This window comes from Bacillus rossius, chromosome 2, assembly GCF_032445375.1.
Source record: "Bacillus rossius redtenbacheri isolate Brsri chromosome 2, Brsri_v3, whole genome shotgun sequence".
Taxonomy (NCBI): Eukaryota; Metazoa; Arthropoda; class Insecta; order Phasmatodea; family Bacillidae; genus Bacillus; species Bacillus rossius.
In genome coordinates, this window is record NC_086331.1 from 86,810,325 (window position 1) to 86,832,183 (window position 21,859).

The 21,859-nt window shown below is 32.6% G+C and overlaps 1 protein-coding gene across 5 annotated transcripts in view; it reads right to left on the minus strand.

Annotated features, from left to right (window-relative positions):
• Positions 1–21,659, minus strand: part of LOC134529432 (protein ST7 homolog) — a 106,173-nt gene extending 84,514 nt beyond the window's left edge. For 2 of the 5 annotated variants that reach the window (XM_063363516.1, XM_063363517.1), the window contains exon 1: positions 1,141–1,227. Coding sequence is in view for 3 of the 5 variants with exons in the window: in XM_063363513.1 (XP_063219583.1) it covers positions 1,141–1,303; positions 5,314–5,391 (241 nt within the window). In the remaining 2 variants the exon portion in view is untranslated. Of the gene's footprint in view, positions 1–1,140; positions 1,304–5,313; positions 5,394–12,117; positions 12,242–21,424 lie in introns of those variants that run through there. The other 3 variants (XM_063363513.1, XM_063363515.1, XM_063363512.1) reach the window with 3 other exon arrangements.
• Positions 21,660–21,859: the final 200 nt, after the last annotated feature.

Consider the following 21,859-nt stretch of genomic DNA (forward strand, 5'->3'; position numbering starts at 1 on the left):
GCATGTCCGACGTGTGATGTGGTACCAACATGATGGGGCACCACCTCATTTTTCCCTGCAAGTGCGAGAGTATTTAAACCAAACATTTCCACACCGATGGATTGGACGAGCGGGCCATGTCGCATGGCCACCAAGGTCACCGGACCTAACCCTGTTAGATTTCTTTCTGTGGGGTTACGTAAAAGGGGCTTATATAAGCTACGCCAGTATAAACGGTAGAAGACCTTACACAGCGAATCATTGAAGCGTTCGAAATCATAAGGTCGATTCCACACATGCTCCAGCGTATCCGTGAAAACATGATTCGCCGTTGCCACCTCTGTGTCGCTCAAGGTGGGCGTGTTTTTGAGCCATTGCTTTAGGCTGTCACGTTGTTAAAACGTATGCAACAATTTCCATGTTGTGAAACAAAGCCGAAGCTGTGATTGATTTCAGAGTGAAATTAAAATCTGTGCCACTATTAAAAAGGTTATTTTTCTACTTGAACGCCCGCACATCCACAACATAACACTCTACAATGGGTTGCCTACGCTGACTCTTTCTGGGGCTACAGGGGCTTAACCACGCGTTTCCGGCAACATGTTTATTGGCAAAAATGGTTGCAAATAATAAGAGCTTTCTACCCTCAAGCGTTGTAACATGAATTTTGATACACCCTGTATAGCTTATATAACATTTGTCCAGTGCTTGTGAAATGGATGAATAATTTGTCAGTTACCTAGTATGCTTGATTTTTGAAATTGTATTAGTTATTGTGGAACTGTTTTCAGTATCTAACTTTGAGCCAATCATGATATTGTATAGTTTCTCCTGACAGGAGAGCAACTGTTATATTTGGTTTGTAATAAAAACTGATGTAAACATACTGCCCTAGCTCTCTATGAGTCTTAGAATAAACACACTAAGAATAGGGCTACCTAATCTAATATTATAAATGGAAACTCTGAGGTCATCGCTGTTTGTTAAAAAGGTGCAAGACAGAATGCATGTAAGATGTAGGGGCATCATACTTGCATTCAATATGTTTCAAAGAATTAAATGGAGGCATTATAAACACAAAACAAAGATGCCTAGAGCTTATTATGAATAAAATCACAAATACACACATACAAATTCACTAAAATGACTACTAACACATACCTGGAACTGTCTGCTGAGTGTTGGTTGTAGTGGTGGTACTGTTGTTAGAATTAGTTCCTTCCACATTATTTTCATTGCCTCCTAGCCATGGACTAATATGATTCAAGGATACCTGCTCGATAAATGATGTACCGTACTTGCGAAAATACCACCATTCAAAGATCTGACAAAAAAAATAATTTTCACAATTATCATAGACACACCATTTATGTACCAAATCAGAAAACAATTGCAGCTGGTGAAATAAAATAATGGGTGTTCACATAATGTACAGTTACATATTTCTCATCCAAGAATCAAGTGAAAATTGTGATGGACAAAAAAATAAAATATACACATAATTTCAGCAAGCTGGGAGTCAGTGCATGGCTCCCACGGGATGACCTATGTCACATATGGTCCCCAGATGCTCATACCACACCGCAAGATACCCCTAACAGTGCTAGGAACTCCTGGGCGACAGCCTACTGGAACTATGTTCACACTAGGAGGCTTGAATCAAAGTACTTTAATAATGCAGCATGTATTAGAACAAGCAAAATGACAAGGCGTAATATCTTGCAGGTTGTCCTTGATGCCCAGGCACAGTAGCAGGCTCTCTGAAGTGCAGCTGACTGATGTGAACCGATACAATATCAAACATGTTAACACACTCAGTTTACATGTGCATGGACAAATGTGCCATCTGGGTTAAGCACTTGTGCAACTAAAAAGGATGCTCAATATTCCATACTGTCTTATTCCTGATATCTATTATTAATCTCTCACTCTGAATATTTTACTTCAACTTAATTTTTTTGTAGTCTGCTTTTACAGGACATAGGTCTTCACTTGTTTATTTCATGGATTTTATACATTCCACTCGCTTTTAAAGAAGCTGCCTAGCTAAAGGTGTATTTCTGTTTGCAAGCCAAAATGGTAAGTGCAACATTTGCTGGTACAAAATGCAATAATCATCTCTTAGAGTAAAATTCTGAACTGGCACACAGTCTTTTGGCTATGCAGCTAGGAACTGCACGACTTAAGTTGTGACCGTAATATTTTATTAGATGGAAATAAACACAAAGGTAAAATGCAAATTCCTACGGTGTTTTCAAGTTTCAGTACCACTGTTTTCACAATTTTCATTGAAAAATTGGTCTGAAAAACCTTTTTTAGACAATAACATTCTCCAAAAAATACATGCCATAGTTGAAATGTGAAAATACAACCACTATTTAAACGTCAACATTACTGTAAATTATTTTAGAAAATACATGCCACTATGATATCTTGTGTAATTTTTTGATTGAGAGTGTTCTTCAGAAGCACTGTAGATCTCTGAATCACCTTCATAAAATCTCCATGTGGCCCCTGGGCATTTCTAGGTGTGAAACTAACTTCTCCATACAGACAACCCATCCATGGTAGCCAACAAATTGGAGTACGTACTACCATGAGCAATACCGAATGGCTCTGGAATACAGGTTCTACTATGACAATGAATAAAGCCCAAGTAACCACTTGGTAAGACAGTATTAGAGAATGCAACATATAGTCTCCTGAATGATGGAAACAAATAACCCGCTGCTATAATGTGTCGTGTACAATTGTTCAACGTTACCTAGTGGAAAAAATTCCTGACTCCAGCCGAAACACACCTGGATCCTCACAAGTACTCGTAAATGTTGGCCATGACCAAACTGGTGCCTTACACCCAATCATATTTCCCCTTTCCAGTCAGGATCAGGGACCAACTATCCCACCACCCGACACTGGGCCACAACTATTTCAATACAACTAACCACAATTTGACAGTAATAGTAAAATAAAAAGCATACATCTGACTTGATACTTGATTCATTTCAAGAAATGCAAAAATTCTCACCTTTTAAACCATCTTTGTTACGCTGTTCATTTACTTCGCAAATGTCAACTGGTGCACAACACCAAACAAAGTTGTTTTGATCTACTTTAACTGTTAAATTTAGAAAAAAAAACTATAATATGGACTAAGTTGGATGGTCTTAATCCTATACTACTAAAAAAATAAAATAAAAATTTATACATGGTTTAAACTGGTAGGCTGCAAAGGTCTGGGAGACGTTAGTCTTGCATCAATTCTTGGCAAGATCCAACAGTTAGCCATTCTGCCGAGAAGCTAAGAGAGACTGCAAACCGCAGCAGTGATCTGGTTTTGCAGCAATGTTTTTGAGTCATAAAAGTCAAATCAGTTAGTCAATAGTTCAGATCTTTAAACTTTTTCAATGGTATAAAATGGAGATTTTTAATAGTTATCAAAAATATTAATCAAAAAATAATATAAGAAATCTAAAATTTTGGTTCATCATTAATTAGTTTAGGATAAACTAAATTATGCCTAGAAGATTCCCCTGGATTTGTTTAGTTAGAATACTTCCAAAGAATTTTTTTTAGTTTAATAATTAACAAGTATACAAAGAAAACAGACTGCGAGCTATTATAATTGTTGTCAATGCAAGTTCACTTTTGTAAGACAATGGTTAGGTACAATTGCACCTTAAAACTTGAAGATACTTGAAGATTGCATAATGGGTATGGGTTTAACAGAGTAAATTAAAAAAGTTATCTTTAGCATTTGTAAGTAAATCATGAATTCCGAGGGATTAATATTTTTGATGATATATCTTAACACTGTAGGCAAATAGTAGTGACATCTATGAGTCAAATGCACCACTTACTAAGCAAGTTTACTATGAAAATATATCACTAAATTTAGTGGTGATTATCAGTAACCAAAATTAAACCCATGCTTGTGTTTCAAGATTATGAACTTGGTTACATTCCAGGTGGCCTGGCTACGTAACCCAGAATAGTAACAAGACACTTTAATCACAGGAGATTTTATGATATTTATGTAAGATAATTCTGAAGTTTTGTTTTCAAGTTGGTCCTTTTACCAACGTTGACAGTTAATTGTTCTTTCAATGTAGTAGTTTTCCAACTAGAAATTTTTAAATAAAATAATTTATTTGCACACTTCTTTTGTTTCATTTTGTTCCTTTAAAACATCACGTTGATCACAACTTACATGTCAAGATGATTTTCCACAGTCACTATAGCTTGTTGCTCGATTATACAAAATAAAATTAATTGACATCCTCTACTTAAATTTTTAAGCAAAATACAGAATTATGTGAGGCCAGTGTGGTCTGTGGTCTCGCCGGCGATTACCATCGCCACAGGCCGATGCCGACACCTGAGATAGAATTTATAGTTTAAAAATCCAAACAAAAAAAATTTAAAAAAAAAGGTTAAAACTCGGCCTGGCCCCAACCAGCAGGCATAAAATTATCCCTTCAAAGTTTCACATCATATTTTTCATGAGCTGCCGACAACACGACCGCACTCGGCGACGACTAGTTGAACAACGAAGTTGTCTTCTCTTACAAAGGGAAGCAACCTCATGGTTGAACCGACCAATCACAAAACAGAACCAGAAACATAACCATATAGGGAATAATACTAGAAAAACATTGTTCTCTGAAAGTCAAGAAAAACACATCACACCACCTCAAGGTTTGTAATTGGCTGGCGAGGTAGTGGCGCTCAGCAAAAGTTCTAGTACCTACATTACTGTGCAGTTGTACGCCTACGTGCTGGATTTTCTCAACAATGCACTAACTTGAGGTGTGAAAAATTACTGTGACAGTGTGTCGTGCCTGTGTTTTCCTTTCTTTTTAAACCTTCTCAAATGTTACAGCCTTACTAACCAGAATATGCCTCAAAATTGTAAAAACTTAATTAATGCATATTATAATTTTAAGTGACCAAAAAAATTATAGTGAAAAAATAACCAAAAAAATACATTCATCTTTACGTAAAACCTAACCAAAATTAAAAATAATTAATATTCGAGCACAAACAAAATGCCTTTGCATAACAGAAGGAACATTAGTATAAATTAATTATGAAATATGAAGAGAAAATCAGTAACATAACAGATACTCAATTAATTAAGGGGACAGGAATCATGCTATGTTACAAACACTCCTGATCTTTGTGCCTATATTGTTTTCCAAGTATTTTGACACAACTATCCTACAAGGTCCCACAATGTCTATGGCTCATAGAGGTGGTGCGATATATTTCAATGTTCATATTTATTGGTCCACCTTTTATCAGGTTAAGTCACGTGATTACTTGCACACTTACCAAGATTAATCCTGATATAAGTGAAGAGGTGCCAGTGAGTGCAACATAGAATTTTGGTGTCAAAGTACTGAAGAACATCTCTGGAAGGAAAAAAGTAAACAATTTTTGCATTAACCTTAATCTGTGAATCAAAAGCAATAACTTTGTTACTACATTTATTCACATATCTGTTATACAATGTAAGTCTGGTAGTAACTAGTTTCATCAAGATGAACTGTAGTGCTAGCTTGGAAAAATCATAAAGAGTTAGCACCGCAAACACAAGTTAAGATACACACAGTAACACTGCTAAGACAATATTACCATCTGCTTTAAATATTAATATTGGTTCTGAGGTTAGGCTTTGACCAGCAAAACATTTTCTGGTATGATTAAAAGACACAATCATAGTGTGGAGATTCAAAACGATACTCATATTTTATCTTCTATCTTCATTATACTACATTCTAGTCTCAGTTTATCTCACATCAATGATTCTTCAGGCTGGTTGGGTATAGCTCTATTAATGAATAACACAGTGCCATGAGCTCATCTTAGTTCTAGTCTATTCTCATCCCACAGCCTACTTGTTAGCCAAGTTCCAATGGGAAAGAAGTCAATATTATACCGTTTCACTGATCAACTATAGTAGCAAAAACAGTTCATTTGAAGTACATTCTGCTAAAAACATTAATCAACCATAAAAATATAAAAAGGAAATAGAAAACATAAATCAAAGACTGTCAAAACTTAACCAAGTTGATTACATTACTGCATACCGTACCATTTAAACATAAAACAAATAATGTCACTTTAGCTTTTTAGACAAATGGGTACTAATATTATTTCTAAATGTTACAATATAAAAACTCTTTCTATTCTCCAATTGGTAAATACAATTATTAGTATTATTAATTTCCAAATTAATGGAACATTGTAAAGCAGTTTATTTATTACACTTCATGTCATATTCATATGTGGGGGTCTCAATATTGTTTTGATTCCAACCCCTGGCATGACTCAAAATTTATGAGCACTGAATCAGCACCAAAGGATGTCAACACATACTATAATATTGGAAATTCAATCAACTGCCTCTGTTCATAGCCATGTGATGAAAAACATTACCTTAATTCCATTTGTTGTGTACCAAGTGTTCATCAGATCTGCAGATGTAAACTTTAATTATGTCTTTACACTTTTATTATATGTATGGTGGGGCCACAGTGGTAAATGGTCAGACCACTTGCCTCCCACCAAGGCAATCCAGGTTCGAATCCCAGCGAAGTAGAATCTAGATTTTTTGCAAGTGGAGACGTAACAGACGTTACCATGAATGGAGGATTTTCTCGGGGTACTCCCATTTTCCCCACCCATTCATTCATTCATTCCTTCAATTCTCCAATGGCATCTCATAACCTTTCATTGTTTTTAATGATCTCGATGTGACAAGATTTTAAACTCAAACCATTTTCATGTAGTTATTCTGACCTTCAGTAATTGCACAATGGTGTAGTAGCAGCATGGGCTAGTGTCCCTACTCCCCTACTCTTCACTTCCCAGCTGGATAACCAATAAAGGTTGTGTTTCCTAAGAAATGTGCATTGTGGTATGTGTTGCTTGATATGTGCTGTGGCAATGTTGCATGCACTATCGTGTAGGTGGAGCTGTTTTTATAAAACATGTGGTGCTGCAGGATTCTACACATTATGGACACAGCGACTGCCTTGCTGGTATCGGAAGATTCAGATTGTGAAGATTTATTAATTCAGTCTTTCATATAATATTGTACTGAAATGTTCAGAAGAATAATTAATTTTTTTATCGTCATGTATCATATATACTCATTGGATGAGAGAAAATAGCAAGATGGACACTATAGATAAACTGTGATAGTTATGTCAGTTTAAAAATATTCAATTCAAAAAGGAAATTAATTTGTTTATTTTAGTACATCAACTGAAATACTTTACACCATATTCAGCTTTATTCGAGACATAATGGAACTGCAATGCAACCGAGTCAGTTACTCTTTACTGATGGTTGGCAAACCAGAATCACACAACACAATATCAACATCTATATCTTTAGTAGCTTCCAGCACTGTGCATTCCAGTTCAGATGATTCATTCCTGTTTAAAAAAATTTCCAATAGAAATAAATGTGTAAGTATAGTGTTGGGTGGTCCTTGAAATCAGCCCTGTGATCCATGGAACATCTGGCTACCACCAATCTTTAAATTAGATCTAATAATTATGTGGCTACACTTGCACATATTCATAACATACCTTAATAATAGTATAGTGGAAGCCTCTTACGTGATTTTAACATTTATAAAAATACATCTTAGAGAAGTGCGGAACTTTTACCTATGCAATTAAGTGTTTAGATAAGTTGCACATGGCCAATGTGTTAACATTATTTCAATAGCTCTACATATAATTAAGGTACTTCATTTTTATCTAGCCAATACATAACATAAAATTCACAAAAATGTTGACATCTTGCAAATTATTACAAGGGAAGTAGATTTGTTTTAACTTGGCAGCTGATGAATATGCAGTATGCTACAAAATGTTTAAAATTACATTTAACTTTCCATGGAAAACTACTTTCATGAACGTTGTATGTAAACAATATCTGTATACTAATTATTTTCTAAACCGGAATTTATTCATATAGTACTAGACAAAGTCCCTTAACAGCTATACACATAAAGATTGATACCAACTACAAACAATTCCTAAATGTATTTTTTTTCTGACATCAATGAATTTTAAAATGTGCTCATGTTAAGTGCATTACAACTGTTTACACTTTTACAGCATTCACTTAAAACTTAAGTTTTAGAATTATTTCTGGATATATTGACTAAATCAAGTTAAATTTTTAAAAACTTATAGAGAGATTTCTGTTGTGGTTTTACAGCAGATTTTTTTACTCATTCCCATACCTACTTTGAAGCAGATTTGATTTTTGAATATAAAAGATATGTAAATGTCACATGTAAATAAATATCAGGAGAGCCAAACTTGCAAAACATAATGTAAAATATAAAAACTTTTTATAAGTCAGATTAGTTTAGGCCAACGAAAAAACAAACACCCATTTTATCCTTGAACTTCAACTACAGACACCACATTTGTAATATAAACTAGCATGTCCATAAATCAGTTGTTCAATAGTTTCAAAAATAATGCTTTTCATTAAATATGGCAATCAATATAATTCATATCCCATAATCACGCCCGATGATTTTAAATTTGAATTTCATACAAAAGTAGTGGCAGATAATCAAATATCGTTGGTATACTGCAAAAAATTACCGATTTAGAAAGTGGCAAAAATTAGATTAACTTCCCATAAGCATACCTAGGAAAAATGCCCTAGTCAATCAGTAAACTAGGAATAAAAATGTCACTATTCTGACTAAGTCTTAAATCTCAATACCTAAAATATTGTTCAATAAAAATGGATTAAGTTGATTTAGTCAGTCTTTGCCACTTTTTTACTTGGTCACTTTTTAAGCATGCCCATGATATGTGTAGTGAATTTTAGAACATAAATAGGAGTCCTGTGAAAATAGGGTTAGTTTTGGGCAGAAAAAATATATAAAGAGATATTAAATTTTAAATTATGGTAGGTGATGACTATCCCAAACAGAAAAAAAAAACTGGAAATGTGAGCATCAGAATTTACTTATGCTGTTGGCAGCATTACATCAAAAATAGCTGTTTCAATAATTTAAATATATGTATTTTTTAAAAATGTGGATGCTGCTATATCTTTACAAGCCCTGTATTTTTTAAAATTCTAAAAATGTAGGCCCCAAAACCTGTGATTGTCATAGAAAATTTATGAATACTGCATAACTTTTGAAAATACTTTCTTTCATTCTTCTGACAAATTGCTGCTGTTTGTTTAGTGGTCAGTTGAATTTTTATGTGCTCTCAATACCACAGATATACAAAATTGGTGTATATTATGCATATGGCCCAATGGTAATGCATGTAATTTGAAGGAAATTAAATGTAAGATAATTTTTTGAATTAAAGCATTTAATTTAAAAGAATGCTTTGCATTTTTGAAGCATTTTATCATTGCTGTAAATCTATTACCATTCAGACAGTGTAATTTATTTTGCACTTAGCTTGACTCCTTGTTTGACAACAAAGTAATTAGTGACAGAAACATAAACACACAAAAAATTGAAACTAGGTAAAGGAATTGGCCATAGTCTGTAGTAAGGAACCAGCCCTGCATTTGCTTACAGTGACTTAGGTAACATTGCTTACAGTGACTTAGGTAACAACAGAAAAACCAAAACCACACTGGATGAACCTGTGTTCTTTGAAATTTGAGCTATATACCTGACCACTATGCCACCTCGCTTCATTTTTAATATATTTGTGTCCATTAATTGACTTTGAAAACAAGAGAACATTTTAAATGGATTATATATGCTTTACTCTGTACTGTATGTACTTAGCACTTTCAACATAACCATTTTGTATAAGATTTACTATAAATATAAGGACTCATGTTTAATGATTAATCACAGCACCCGGGTGCTAATATGGACAGCCCTAATTATAACCTGGGAAGCATTAAGTTTATCTGCAAAGATATTAATAATTTATTAGTGTATAAATAATAATTTATAATCTATCATTCAGAAGTGTCATCAAAAAATGTAAACATTGTTGTAATTTCAGTTTGGAAATGCTGTTCAACCCTTCCTAATCCTGTTAATAATTATTTCAAGGCTTGGTCTCACACACCATGTTCATTATTTCATTTTCTCATCACTTCTATTATATAAGAGACTTTCCTGCTAATTTATTCCAATAGCTCTGTTGATTAGTTATTCAGTCATAAATTTTATCATCAAATATAAGCTAAACATTATTTTCAAGCTCTACAAGGTCATGCAAGTGTTTATAGTTTTATAGCTATTTAGTAAATGTATTTGGAGAAAATTTTAAATACAACAATGCTATTGGATGAATTTACAAGAAAACCTTTTAAATAAAAGTAACGACAATAAAACGAAATAACCAAATTAAGCGTGAGAACTGACCTTAATTCTCAAATTTTGCTGTATCTCTTATGCTGGAACATATGTAAACTTTAAATGTGATAAAGATAAAGAAGCCTTTCTTTTTATAGATAAAACTTTGTAAATTTACTTTTAATATGCAGAATCATGTAACATAAAATATGTAGGTTTGTTAAGAAATGCATATAACCATGTAGAAGATAAGAACATATGTTTGTTTATTTAATTTATTGTCATTGCATCATATTTTTGTATGACGTATTTTTACAAATCTTTGTGAAACTTGTTCAAAAAATATATATATATATAATGAACGCAATAAACTAAACCAAAATATTTAAGGATGTCACAATTTGATTCCATACATTTTCTAGCTGGTATTTTTACACAACAGTAATACAACAGATGCTCCCACTTTTAACCAAGAAAATAAATAAATTTTGTGCCCATTTCTGCACTAACACTTGAGCTAGGTATGCTATGTACAATCATGCTGAAGTTGGCTGCAGCATATGCATCCACAATGTATGATAATTCTGCCAAGTGTCTTTGAAACTCACCCCAAATGAATGTGTTAGCTTTTGTGTGATCACACATTGATGCAGCACATAATACACTAATGTGGAGTGCAAATTAGTCTGAAGCTTCCATAAATTTTACTATATAGGTCCTAGTTAGTTTCAGTGATGAAAACAAATTAATTTTGTTATAGTACTTATACATTTACTAAATAAAACATTGCTTGATTATCCCTCTAAGAGACAATGATAAAAACATGGTAGTTATTCTAAACTTTTTTTTTAAAGACCACGATTTCCCTGATATTCAAAGCCCTCTCCACTCTGAATTTCTTACATTGTAGGACAAATTTCAACATCCATGCTCTTTTGGAGGATAAACTACTAGAATTTCTAACACCCAAAAACATCAATTATTTTTACGGTGAGTTTTTTTGAAACAAACACCTGCACTAAATAAAATCTGACAACACACAGGAACGTAGTCAGGGTGAAGGTCTACAGGTTCCGAACCCCTCCCTTCCAGGATAAAAAAAATAAAAGTGAAGACAGAATACGAAAATAATAGCAACTTAGCTACATAATATTACAGAGAGATTATTTTGAAGGAATACTGTATTCCTTAGTGGCCTACAAAAATGTACTTCCTCCCCATAATAGCCCTACATGCCTCACACCCAGAAGTGGCAGAAAGTGTGTTTACAAGTACTGTAGTCTATATTTAATTCAGGTTTTCACACGTGTTACAGTAAGCATGTCATTTATACAAACTTGACATCATGGTTCATTCATTTAATAACATTAATATATGTATTTTTAACTTGTTTTAATGAAATCATCAAACAATTAACTTCAGAACAACCTACAAAAAATAATTAAATAAAAACAAAATATAAAATGTTCACTTTTCTTTTCTCAATCTAAATCAATACTTATATTTCTATGTGTAGATGTTGGTGTTCTAAAAATCTACTATTCCTGGAGAGTGTAGTGAGACAGTTAATTTTCTTTTAAAATTAAACTATAAAGAAACTTAACTAATAAAATAAATTATATAATGTATACACCTGACCCCTCCTTCACAAAATCCTAGCTACGGCCCAGCAACACATTAATGTTTTCCCATAAAGTGTAGAAATGTGGGTATTAATTGATCACTGAAATGGCTTTAAGTTCTGTAAATGTATATGAACTGTTTAAGTTAAAAATTATGATACAACTTAACTGCATTATTATCATAATACTTACTGAAAAGTTTTCACTCAGAATGCTGTCATAAACCTCCCTTTCCCTTGCAGGTTGGGTAAAAGTAAATCTTCTCCTAATGTCATTACAGCACTAGATAGCTTGGCGTAATCTTTTGAAAATCAATCTGAAAATATGATGTTGTGCAAATACATTCATATTAATAATTCTAGAACTCACATATATCTCACAAAATAATTTCAAACAAAAGAAATAATACATGAATAATAAGATAATTTTTTTTCATGTGGTACAGTAGATATGTACAACTAAACATGACTACTGAACCTTGCAACTACAATAGATAGTAAGGCATCCAAGGATCTGGAATGCCTGATGGTCTGGCACCAGCGAAGAATGTATGAACTAAGCAAATTTATGCTAAAACCATCTAATTTTTAGCTAAGGTCAAAAACACTTTCATAGTGCGTGCATAAATGGTAGTCGGGAGCACTCGGCATGGCCCAGGATTTATTCTGGAGCATTTGGCAAGGGTTAGAATTGCTTTCGTTGATCAGCACACTATGTATTACAAAAAGGCATTCCACTTTTGTTATCATAAAAAAAAATGTTTCTATAAATTTAAATTATTGTAATAGGTTTATTAGTTTACAAGTTATGAATTTTACAGGTTTTATAAAGTAGAATTTTGGTATATTTTATTATGTAAAAAAATATGTAGATACTATACATTTTCTGGTATCTTAGTGTTTATATATAACTATATATAACCTATAAATATGACCTCTTGATACGTACATTAAATAAAAATTAAAACAAAGAAGAAAAATTTACAAACAACTTTTTTTTAAATAATTTTGAAATAATTCTTTTAAGAACATTTAGCTTTAAATGTGCTAAAATTGACAAACTATGTATTTTCCATACAAATCAAACCAGTGAGATGGGCTTATCAGTATTCATTCATTTCTTTCCACCTCACGAGAGTGCATCAAACCCCATCTTGCTGGTTCAGATTGTATAAAAGATATACATTTTACAATTTGGGCTGATTTTACAATTCAAGGGTGATTATTCTTCAAAAGTTAATTTCAAAATAATTTTAAAAAAGTGTACACTTTTTCTTTTTTATCAATTTTCTTTAATGTACATATCAAGAGGTAATTAAAAAATACATAACACAACGATACCATAAAACTGATTTTTTTACATATTTTTTCCACATAATAAAAAGCACCAAAATTCAACTCTTGAAAAGCCTGTAAAAATCTTAACTTGTAAACTAATAAACATATATAAATAATTCAAATTTATAACAAACATGTTTTGATGAAAACAACCATGGAAGAATGTATTACAAATGATTGCACCAAATGTTTAAAGACAGGAACATTATGTACGAATTTTGTAATGGTCCTTAACTTTTGACGGGTCCTGTATAGATATATATCTGCTTATTAACTTATGCCAGATGAGATAGACTAATAAATAATAGTTTACAGTGCATGCATAAAACACTGGCTGAAATTTTTTTGTAGAAAATGTTAAAATCTTGTGTGCACAGCTGTTAAGTGCCACTCTAAAAGAATAAAAATAACATATGATAGAACATTTTAACATACTACTTATTTTCACAAGCAGATTTTGATGCTATACATAAAATATTTTCTCCTCATGTTCACAGAATAGAAAATTAAAAATATGGAGTAACAGGTGTACTGAATTTGTACATGTAGGTACCTCTACAGAAATTCATAAAAATAAACTCTGTGATTTTAAGGTTGATATATTATATATTACTTGAGTTTTGAACAAATAAATGCCTAAATAACATTATTACACCATCAATGTTATTTTAAAAAATGATTGGAAAAAACCAGTTTTTTTTAGAAATAAACAACCCTTTTCTTTGTTCAAACAAGGGTTTATTTTTGTTTCAAACAAGCTTTTTTTATTACATTATTTATTTTTGTTCTCAGCATGTTCAAATGAAAGCAATACAACATCCCGCTTTCTGCTACTCATATTAAACCAGAAAAGTTATAACATCAAAGAAGTGAAGTCCGACAAATCTGCACATCTGACTGGGACTTAACCACAGAAAGGGTATAGAAACAGTATTCTCCATAGAATGGGTGTTTCCCACAGAATAGGAATTTACAGTACAGTCGGGGATTTCCCACACAATAGGAATTTTTTTTAAATAATAATTTTTTTTATTTGCTGTTTTTTTACACTCTGTCTAGATTTCACTTATTAATTTAATTTTACAGGAGTATTTAACTGGGTATAATTTAAAACTACATCAAATAATTTAAATGTTAAGATCTTGATTAGTATATAATTTTTGTTCCTGTAAATCACAAAAAAACATTAATAGACTACTTTTGTTGCTATTAGGGTGTAATCAGACCTTTCATTAAAAAAAATTAAGATATTCTTTTTAAAATAGATTATTTTAAAAAACCATTTGGTTTTTATAAAAACTACTGTGGTTAAACCATTGTGGTTTGAACCAGCCAAAACTGTAATAAAATCAAAAAATTTTCTAGAAAAAAAGTATACCATAATGGGTGTTACATGAATTTTAATACGTGTTACAATGTGTTAATCTTTCTGCTCATTTCACATCTTTTAGAGCCATATTGATTTAACCTTATAACTATAAAATTTAGCAACTTTAGTATGCCTTACATTTTCAACACATGGGTATATTTGGCCAAAGGTTTGTGATTATGGACAGATAAATTTATGAGGTACAATAAACATTATTTCTGTGGCTGAAGAAATTAAATAAATTGGTTTACAGTACAGCTAAAACAGCTAAGGAATGATGCCTGATACAACTCAATAAACATAGTTTTCACTTTTGCACCCGTGCACACCCTAGTACCCGTGCACACCCTAGTAGCTACCCTCTTTATGAGGTGTTGGTGTACATGTCACAACTGTAATAAAAAATAAATAAAAATAATAAATATGTATATAATACAGTCATAGTGGTGTTGACATTTTTGAAAATATATTTCTCAAACATATGAGCAGCTGTACTAAATTCATAAAACTTTTTTTTCATTCTAATGTTAGCAGAATGCTGCCTAGCTGCTCAAATTTAAAAAAATAATAATAAAGAATTTATAAGTTTAAAATATTTTTTGTCTTTCTTAAAACTTAAAAAAAAATAAAAAAATAAATTTGAATGTTATAAAATTGTGGTGGTACATTTCAGGCCGTAGAATTATAAACCTATTGTCAGATTTTGCATACTAATCTCAACAAGAAACAGAATCATGAAATACTGCATAACTATACAGTAGAAATCCAATGCCAGAGTAGATTTATACTATAAACAATATTTAATTTCCAAAGAAAATACATTTTCTGCTGTTGGCATAAGTAGCCTACCTACTCTATGTATGAGGGATGCTCCGAAAAAACGTTCATCAATTTTTTTTCCACAGGGAAGCTATATCACATAGTGAGAAAACACATTGCCATAATTGCCTAAATTCGCAATGGGCAGAACGAGAGCAAAGGAGCAATGACTCATGCGCAATGTTGCCGAAGATTAGAGATAAGCAGCAGGCAGATGTGACTAAGCTCAGTCAAGTGCAAATCAATATGGCAGAAAGACAAGCTGGAAACGTGGCAAAAAATGGAAGTGTGTGTTCTCTTGCTCTGTAAATGGACACATGGGACTAATGTTTAAGATATTCATCTAAGACTACAGAAGGTCATTGGAGACGAAGCCATGTTCCGTTACTTGGTTGGACGTTGATGTTCAATATTGAGTGAAGGAAGGTTGTGGAAGATAAAAACATAACTGGGTGCCCATCCAAATCAACGACTGCAACAAATGTCAACAAAGTACAGGAAATGGTGTCAGCCAACAGGCATGTAACAATGGCTGATGTCACATCCATGTTGGGTGTTGGACGTGCTCAAGCCCACCACATAATTTTATACTTTTAGGATATAGGAAAATGTCAGTAAGATCGGTGCCATGAGACCTCAACTCACTTCTAATCACAAGATTGCAAGAATGCCAATCAGGATCAGGGGCATTCCATGCCAGATCATCCAGGGATTTCCACCCCACCATCTCAGATTTGGATGAAATTTGGTACATAGTATCTTCAGACAAATAAAAGAACCCATATTTTTCAATTTTTGGAATATGGGCTCTAGTTTGGAATTTAAAGCCTTTCAAAGTTTCCCTCTGATGAAAATTTTTCAATCCACAACCAAAGTCAAGTGATACATCTTACTTCAACTTACATTTGTAATAACAGTTATTAGTGTAGAACCATACAATTCACTATACTTATTCAGAATTTTAGGTACATTTCAAATATCACTTGTGAAATGTAATTAAATTCCCAGAAGTACATGCAATTTATGTTAGAAGTGTAAAAAATTAATAACCAAAATTGTAAACATCAGTTCAGTAATCCTATTATAACTTTTTTTCTATTACCTAATCTTTATAATCTCGGGCTTGGTACCACTAGAAAGAGCACAGAATTTGCTACAAAGTGGTGAAATATAATTTGTGGATATTTACCTTCCTTCTCTATAAAAGCAAGTTCTTTGTGAAAGAAGTGGTTAAGATGATTATAAATCAGTTTTAAGTTTACAAAATAATTTGTACATGTAAAAGCAAATATGTAGTAAAATTTTTATTGCAAAAATGTTTGAAATAATGACTAAGCCTTGTTGGAAATGTACATTTAATATACTGTAGGAATATATTTGAAAAATACACTTGAAAAGGAGAAGAAAATGTTTGAAGAAAAGTTATAGTTCAATTAATGTTTGGTCACTCCATCAGTTTGCATAATATTGCATCTTCTTGCTTAAATGTAGATGATGTAATATATTGCATCATCTAAATGTTTACTGTAGGGTGATCTCATTGTAGATATTAGTCAGTCACAGGTTGTCCAGTGTGTGGGAGTCTTAGGAGCTGCTATTTTTTTGTGCACTTCAACACGTTGTCTGGGATTGTTTAATCTATGACTGTTAATGTTTGAGTGTTGACATGTAGCTGGTTTTATTTAATTATTATTGATAAGTTATTTGCTTTGTATTTTCTGTCTGAAGTGGGTAAAATCGACAATATTTTTACATTCTTCAATGGCTACCAGTTTATATGGAAAGTCTAGTGTAGGTCTTTATATTGAATCTGTGTGTCATATAAATACAAACACAGACATGTAGATAGCCTAATTCTTAATATTGCTAAACTTCCTGATGGAAGAAAAATAAATTCTGCTTTGGAGGATAGATGGATTTACACTGCATTCAACTTCAAGTATATGTTCACATCACTATGTATCACTCATTAAATATTACGGGGAAGCTTTTAAAAAATTTTTGTGACCCAGCAAAGAAACACAAAATGTCTATAAAAAGTGGCATAAGACCTATATCTCTTCAAATTGCCAAAGATGCGAAAAGGAAAGCTGGTGTTTTGTTAGTTCCTGTACAAAAACTGTGTCCCAACTGTAGAATGAAGTTTTTTCACGAACAAGTGTCTGAAAATTCAAAGAATAGTTCTAATTAAGAGGAATGCCCAGACCCTCACAGGCTTATACCTACAAAGGAAGAACTTAGTAACACTACATTTGAAAAGGAAGATTTAAATTTAAGCATAAGTACTCTTGATGTATCACCCTTAAAACTAAAAGGACTTTCAAACCATCCAAAATTAGTGTATGGTAAAAGAAAGATAGCTGAAGTCAAAAGTAAAGTGAAATCAACAGTAGCAGCAGTTTTGAAGCTACTAAAAGATAAATTGCTGTCTGTAGGAAGTACTGATCAAGACTTCTGAAGAGTAATTTATTAAGAGGAATGCAAGTGACTTAAATTTTCTAATCAGTGAGATGAAAGCAAAATTGAAATATGCAACATCCATAAGGGAGATGTTACACATTTTATCAGTTGCCCCTAATTCCTGGTCACGAACGAAAATTTCCACAGAATTCATTGTTCACGTCAGTTGGTGAAAGAAAAAGGAATTCTTTCAAATCCTGAACCTTTGCAAGGTCGAAAAATTTCTGCGGAAGTTGTTGAAGTTACCAATTTTTATCAAGCAGATGAAAACACCTGACTAATGCCAGGTTCCAAAGATAAGGTTAGTGTAACACAAGAATGTTTATAAACAAAAGCATCTAATACTCTGCAATCTAAGTAACTACACACAGCATACAGAGAAGAAATTTATTTGAGATAAAGTAGGATTTTTTAAATTCTGTGAGTTGCAGCCGACATGGTGTGTAACAGTTGGTCAGCCATGTACACATTTGGTCTGTGTTTGCTCAATAGGCTACACCAGAATCCAATCCTTATTTTAAGTGCTATGAATTTTGAAAATTAAAGCTAAAGGATCTTATCAATTTACTGGTATGTGATAGTGAAAACCATTATTGTATGTTAAGAATATGACTTAACTCTCCAAATTCTGAAAAAGTACAAGAATACATTAAAAAAAAAAAAACATTACTGACTTTTATGATGAAGATGACATTCAGTTTTCACAATGGGTAACTACTGAACGCAGCAATTTACAAACGTTGATCCTTCCTTTATGTGAATTTATTGATCTGCTTTTGAAGAAACTAGCTGCTTTAATACCACACTCATTCATCTCTAAACAGCAGTCAAACTATGTGAAATAGAGGAAAGAAAACATTCAGCCAAATGAAATACTACTAGTTTTCATGGACTTTGCAGAAAACTATTCTTTTGTCATTCAAGGCAAAATTCAGTCATATCATTGAGTGCGTTCTGCTTGCACATTACATCCAGTAATTCTGTACTTCAGAAAGGATGGAAAAACATGTAATATGTCTTTGTGCTTTATCTCAGATTACCTAAACCATGATGTTCTCTTTGTATATTAGGTTCAAAGAAGATTGAGCTTACTAATTCATAAAGAATTCCTAAACATTAATCAAGTAGCGTATATTACAAACGGTAGGCCTAGTGCAGCACAATATAAGAATTTTAAAAGTTTGGTCAACCTCTGCTATCACTTGTAAGATTTTGATTTAAAAGCTTCTTGGACTCTTCATGCAACAAGTCATGGTAAAACAGCTTGTGATGGTGTTGGAGGATGTGTTAAAAGGACAGTATCCAGAGTGAGCTGGCAAAGACTGTATAAAGACTGAATTTTAACAACTGAGCAGATGTTTCAATTTTGCAATTAATACTTTACTAAAATTAAGTTTCCGCTGATCAAAGAAGAAAATATTCACGCAGTGGAAGAAAAGCTTAACAAGCATTTCAGAGTTCATAACTGTGCCTGGAACTAGGTTCTTGCACTATTTCATCCCACTAAAACTATAATAGCAGCTAAGCAAATTAGCTCTGCTGAGAATTTTTCATAAGAGTACTCTTTGACAGAAAAATTGGAGAGCCTCAAAATTAAAAAAAAATCTGTACGTGTGTTCAGTTTATGATGATAAGTATTATATTGGTTTAGTGCTTGAAAAAGAAGAAGATGCAAAAATTAAGTTTGTGCATTCTCAATGGCCAGGTAAATTATTTTACTGTCCAGAACATCGTAATTATGGCCAGGATTATTCATGCTTGGTGCCATTAGTCACATTCTTTGCACTGTTGATATTCCGGAACTTGAGACTCAGGTTGGAAGGGTGCATTATAAAATGACATCCATGAGCGAGAGAAAAATTGCATCAAAATGGTCAAAATTTAATCAGCTTCTTCTGTTGATAAAGAACTTAAAGTAGGCTTACTTCAGGTATATACATCAAGTGATACCAGTATTGTAAAAAAATGCAATTTCCATGACCACAGCTTGTACTTTAATTCTGTAATTTTAATTTATTTATATAATCTTATGTAATGTATGTACAGTTAACAAAAATTCTATCCACCAAAACATTTCTTTAGGTGGGGTGAGGGTGAGGAGGTAAATATGCAAAAATTTTATTTCACCATTTTGAAGCCAAATCGTGCTCTTCCAAATGGTACCAGCACCGAGATTGTAAAGATTAATAGAAAAAAGTTATAAAAGGATTACTGAAATTATGTTTACAATTTTTGGTAATTCATTTAATCCCATTCTAACATAAATTGCACGTATTTCTGGGAATTTAATTACATTTTATAAGTAATATTTGAAATCTATGTGAAGTTTTGAATAAGTATGGAGAATTTAACAATTCTACATAAAAAAAACTATTATTACATATTTAAGTTGAAGCAAGATGTGTCACAACACAGTCCACCAAACAGAGGGAAACATCGAAGGGCTTAAAATTCCAAACAAGACCCAACATTCCAAAAACAAAAAAAATGGGTACTTATATTTGTCTGAAGATACCATGTACCAATGTTTATCTTGGCTGGATGATCTGGCATGGTATAACCCATCAAGGTATAAACTTGGACACATGACATGGAGTAGTTTTTTTTTATAATCATACAATACCAAATATAGACACATTAATTTTTTCAAGGTCAAAACAACCAAAAAGAAAACCAAACAAACGGTGTAAGTTTCTAACCATTTTAGCCAGTCCGTTGTGTTAGTTGTGTTTTGATTAAATGCTTGTCATTATAATTATCCATGTGCTGGTACTATGTTGATAGTGTTATAGCCTTAAACTACTTGAAGTATCCTCTTCAAGAATGATTCAAAACATGTAAGGAATTAAATAACACATTTTTAAATTTTTTTTTTTTTTTTTTTTCAGAAAAGAGACTTTCCTTTAGAATTACCCTAAATTAGTACTACACTCATGTGAACTCACACGAGTCAATTTTAAACCCGCCGCACACGGTACAATATTCCTTACAATATTGTAAGCTAGGAGTCGTTCTGGCTCTACTACTAGTTTCTTCACTCAAATTCAAACTGGATACTAGTAGCTGTACGAGCTGAGCTACTGGTTTTGCGTAATAGACTGTGTCCTATTTTTGTTGCTTGGTGTGTTCCAATATTTAAGGAGTGGCCAATCAGAACTCACGAAAACAGCATTAAGGGTTTTTTACACTTTTAAGCGCGCATGTCGTGATAAACATGGACGAAAGAAGTGGAATAGTGGCCAACTCCTCGTTTTAATAAATGCATACAAAGAAGAGCCTTGTTTGTATGCAGTAAAAAATGTGATTATAATAAAAATTTGTTGTGGAGAATATTCTCTTAACAAAACTAGTAAGGCAGCTAGAATCGTGTGCAGCAGAAACTTGTAGCGCACCTAGTATTTCAGCTTGTAGCTTACACAGTACAGAAACCAGTAAACATTCTAGTAAGCACACTAGTAGAAAATATTGTACCGTGTGCGGTGGGCTTTACTTGGTGAAATCAAGAACTACTCACCGGCGAAAAAAAAAAAAACTGTCCCAGAGCGTGATGTCTTTAACACAGTAGCTAAACCCAAACTCGTAAACTCACTCGGTAGAGGTTTTCCAACATATTTTTGTTTTAACAATACAAACGTGTTGTTATCCAATTGTATTTTTGTTTTCAAAACTTTTTATAACAAATTAAATGGAAAAACCACATTATTGTTTGTTTTCAGTAATTTCGTTTTTCAAATGTTTCGTCATAGAGTCAATACCATTAACTACATGCAAACTTACAAAATTTGCGCATACCATTTTTATGCTCAATATTAATAGCAGGTTTCACCAATATTCCCTAACTTTTAAGGGTAGCTAAACGCTTGTGTAAGGGCTTCCCAGAACATACAATCGTTTAACCAATTGTTTAGGAACTGCTAGCGACCTCAAGTAGAGCTTGATTTTGGCAGAA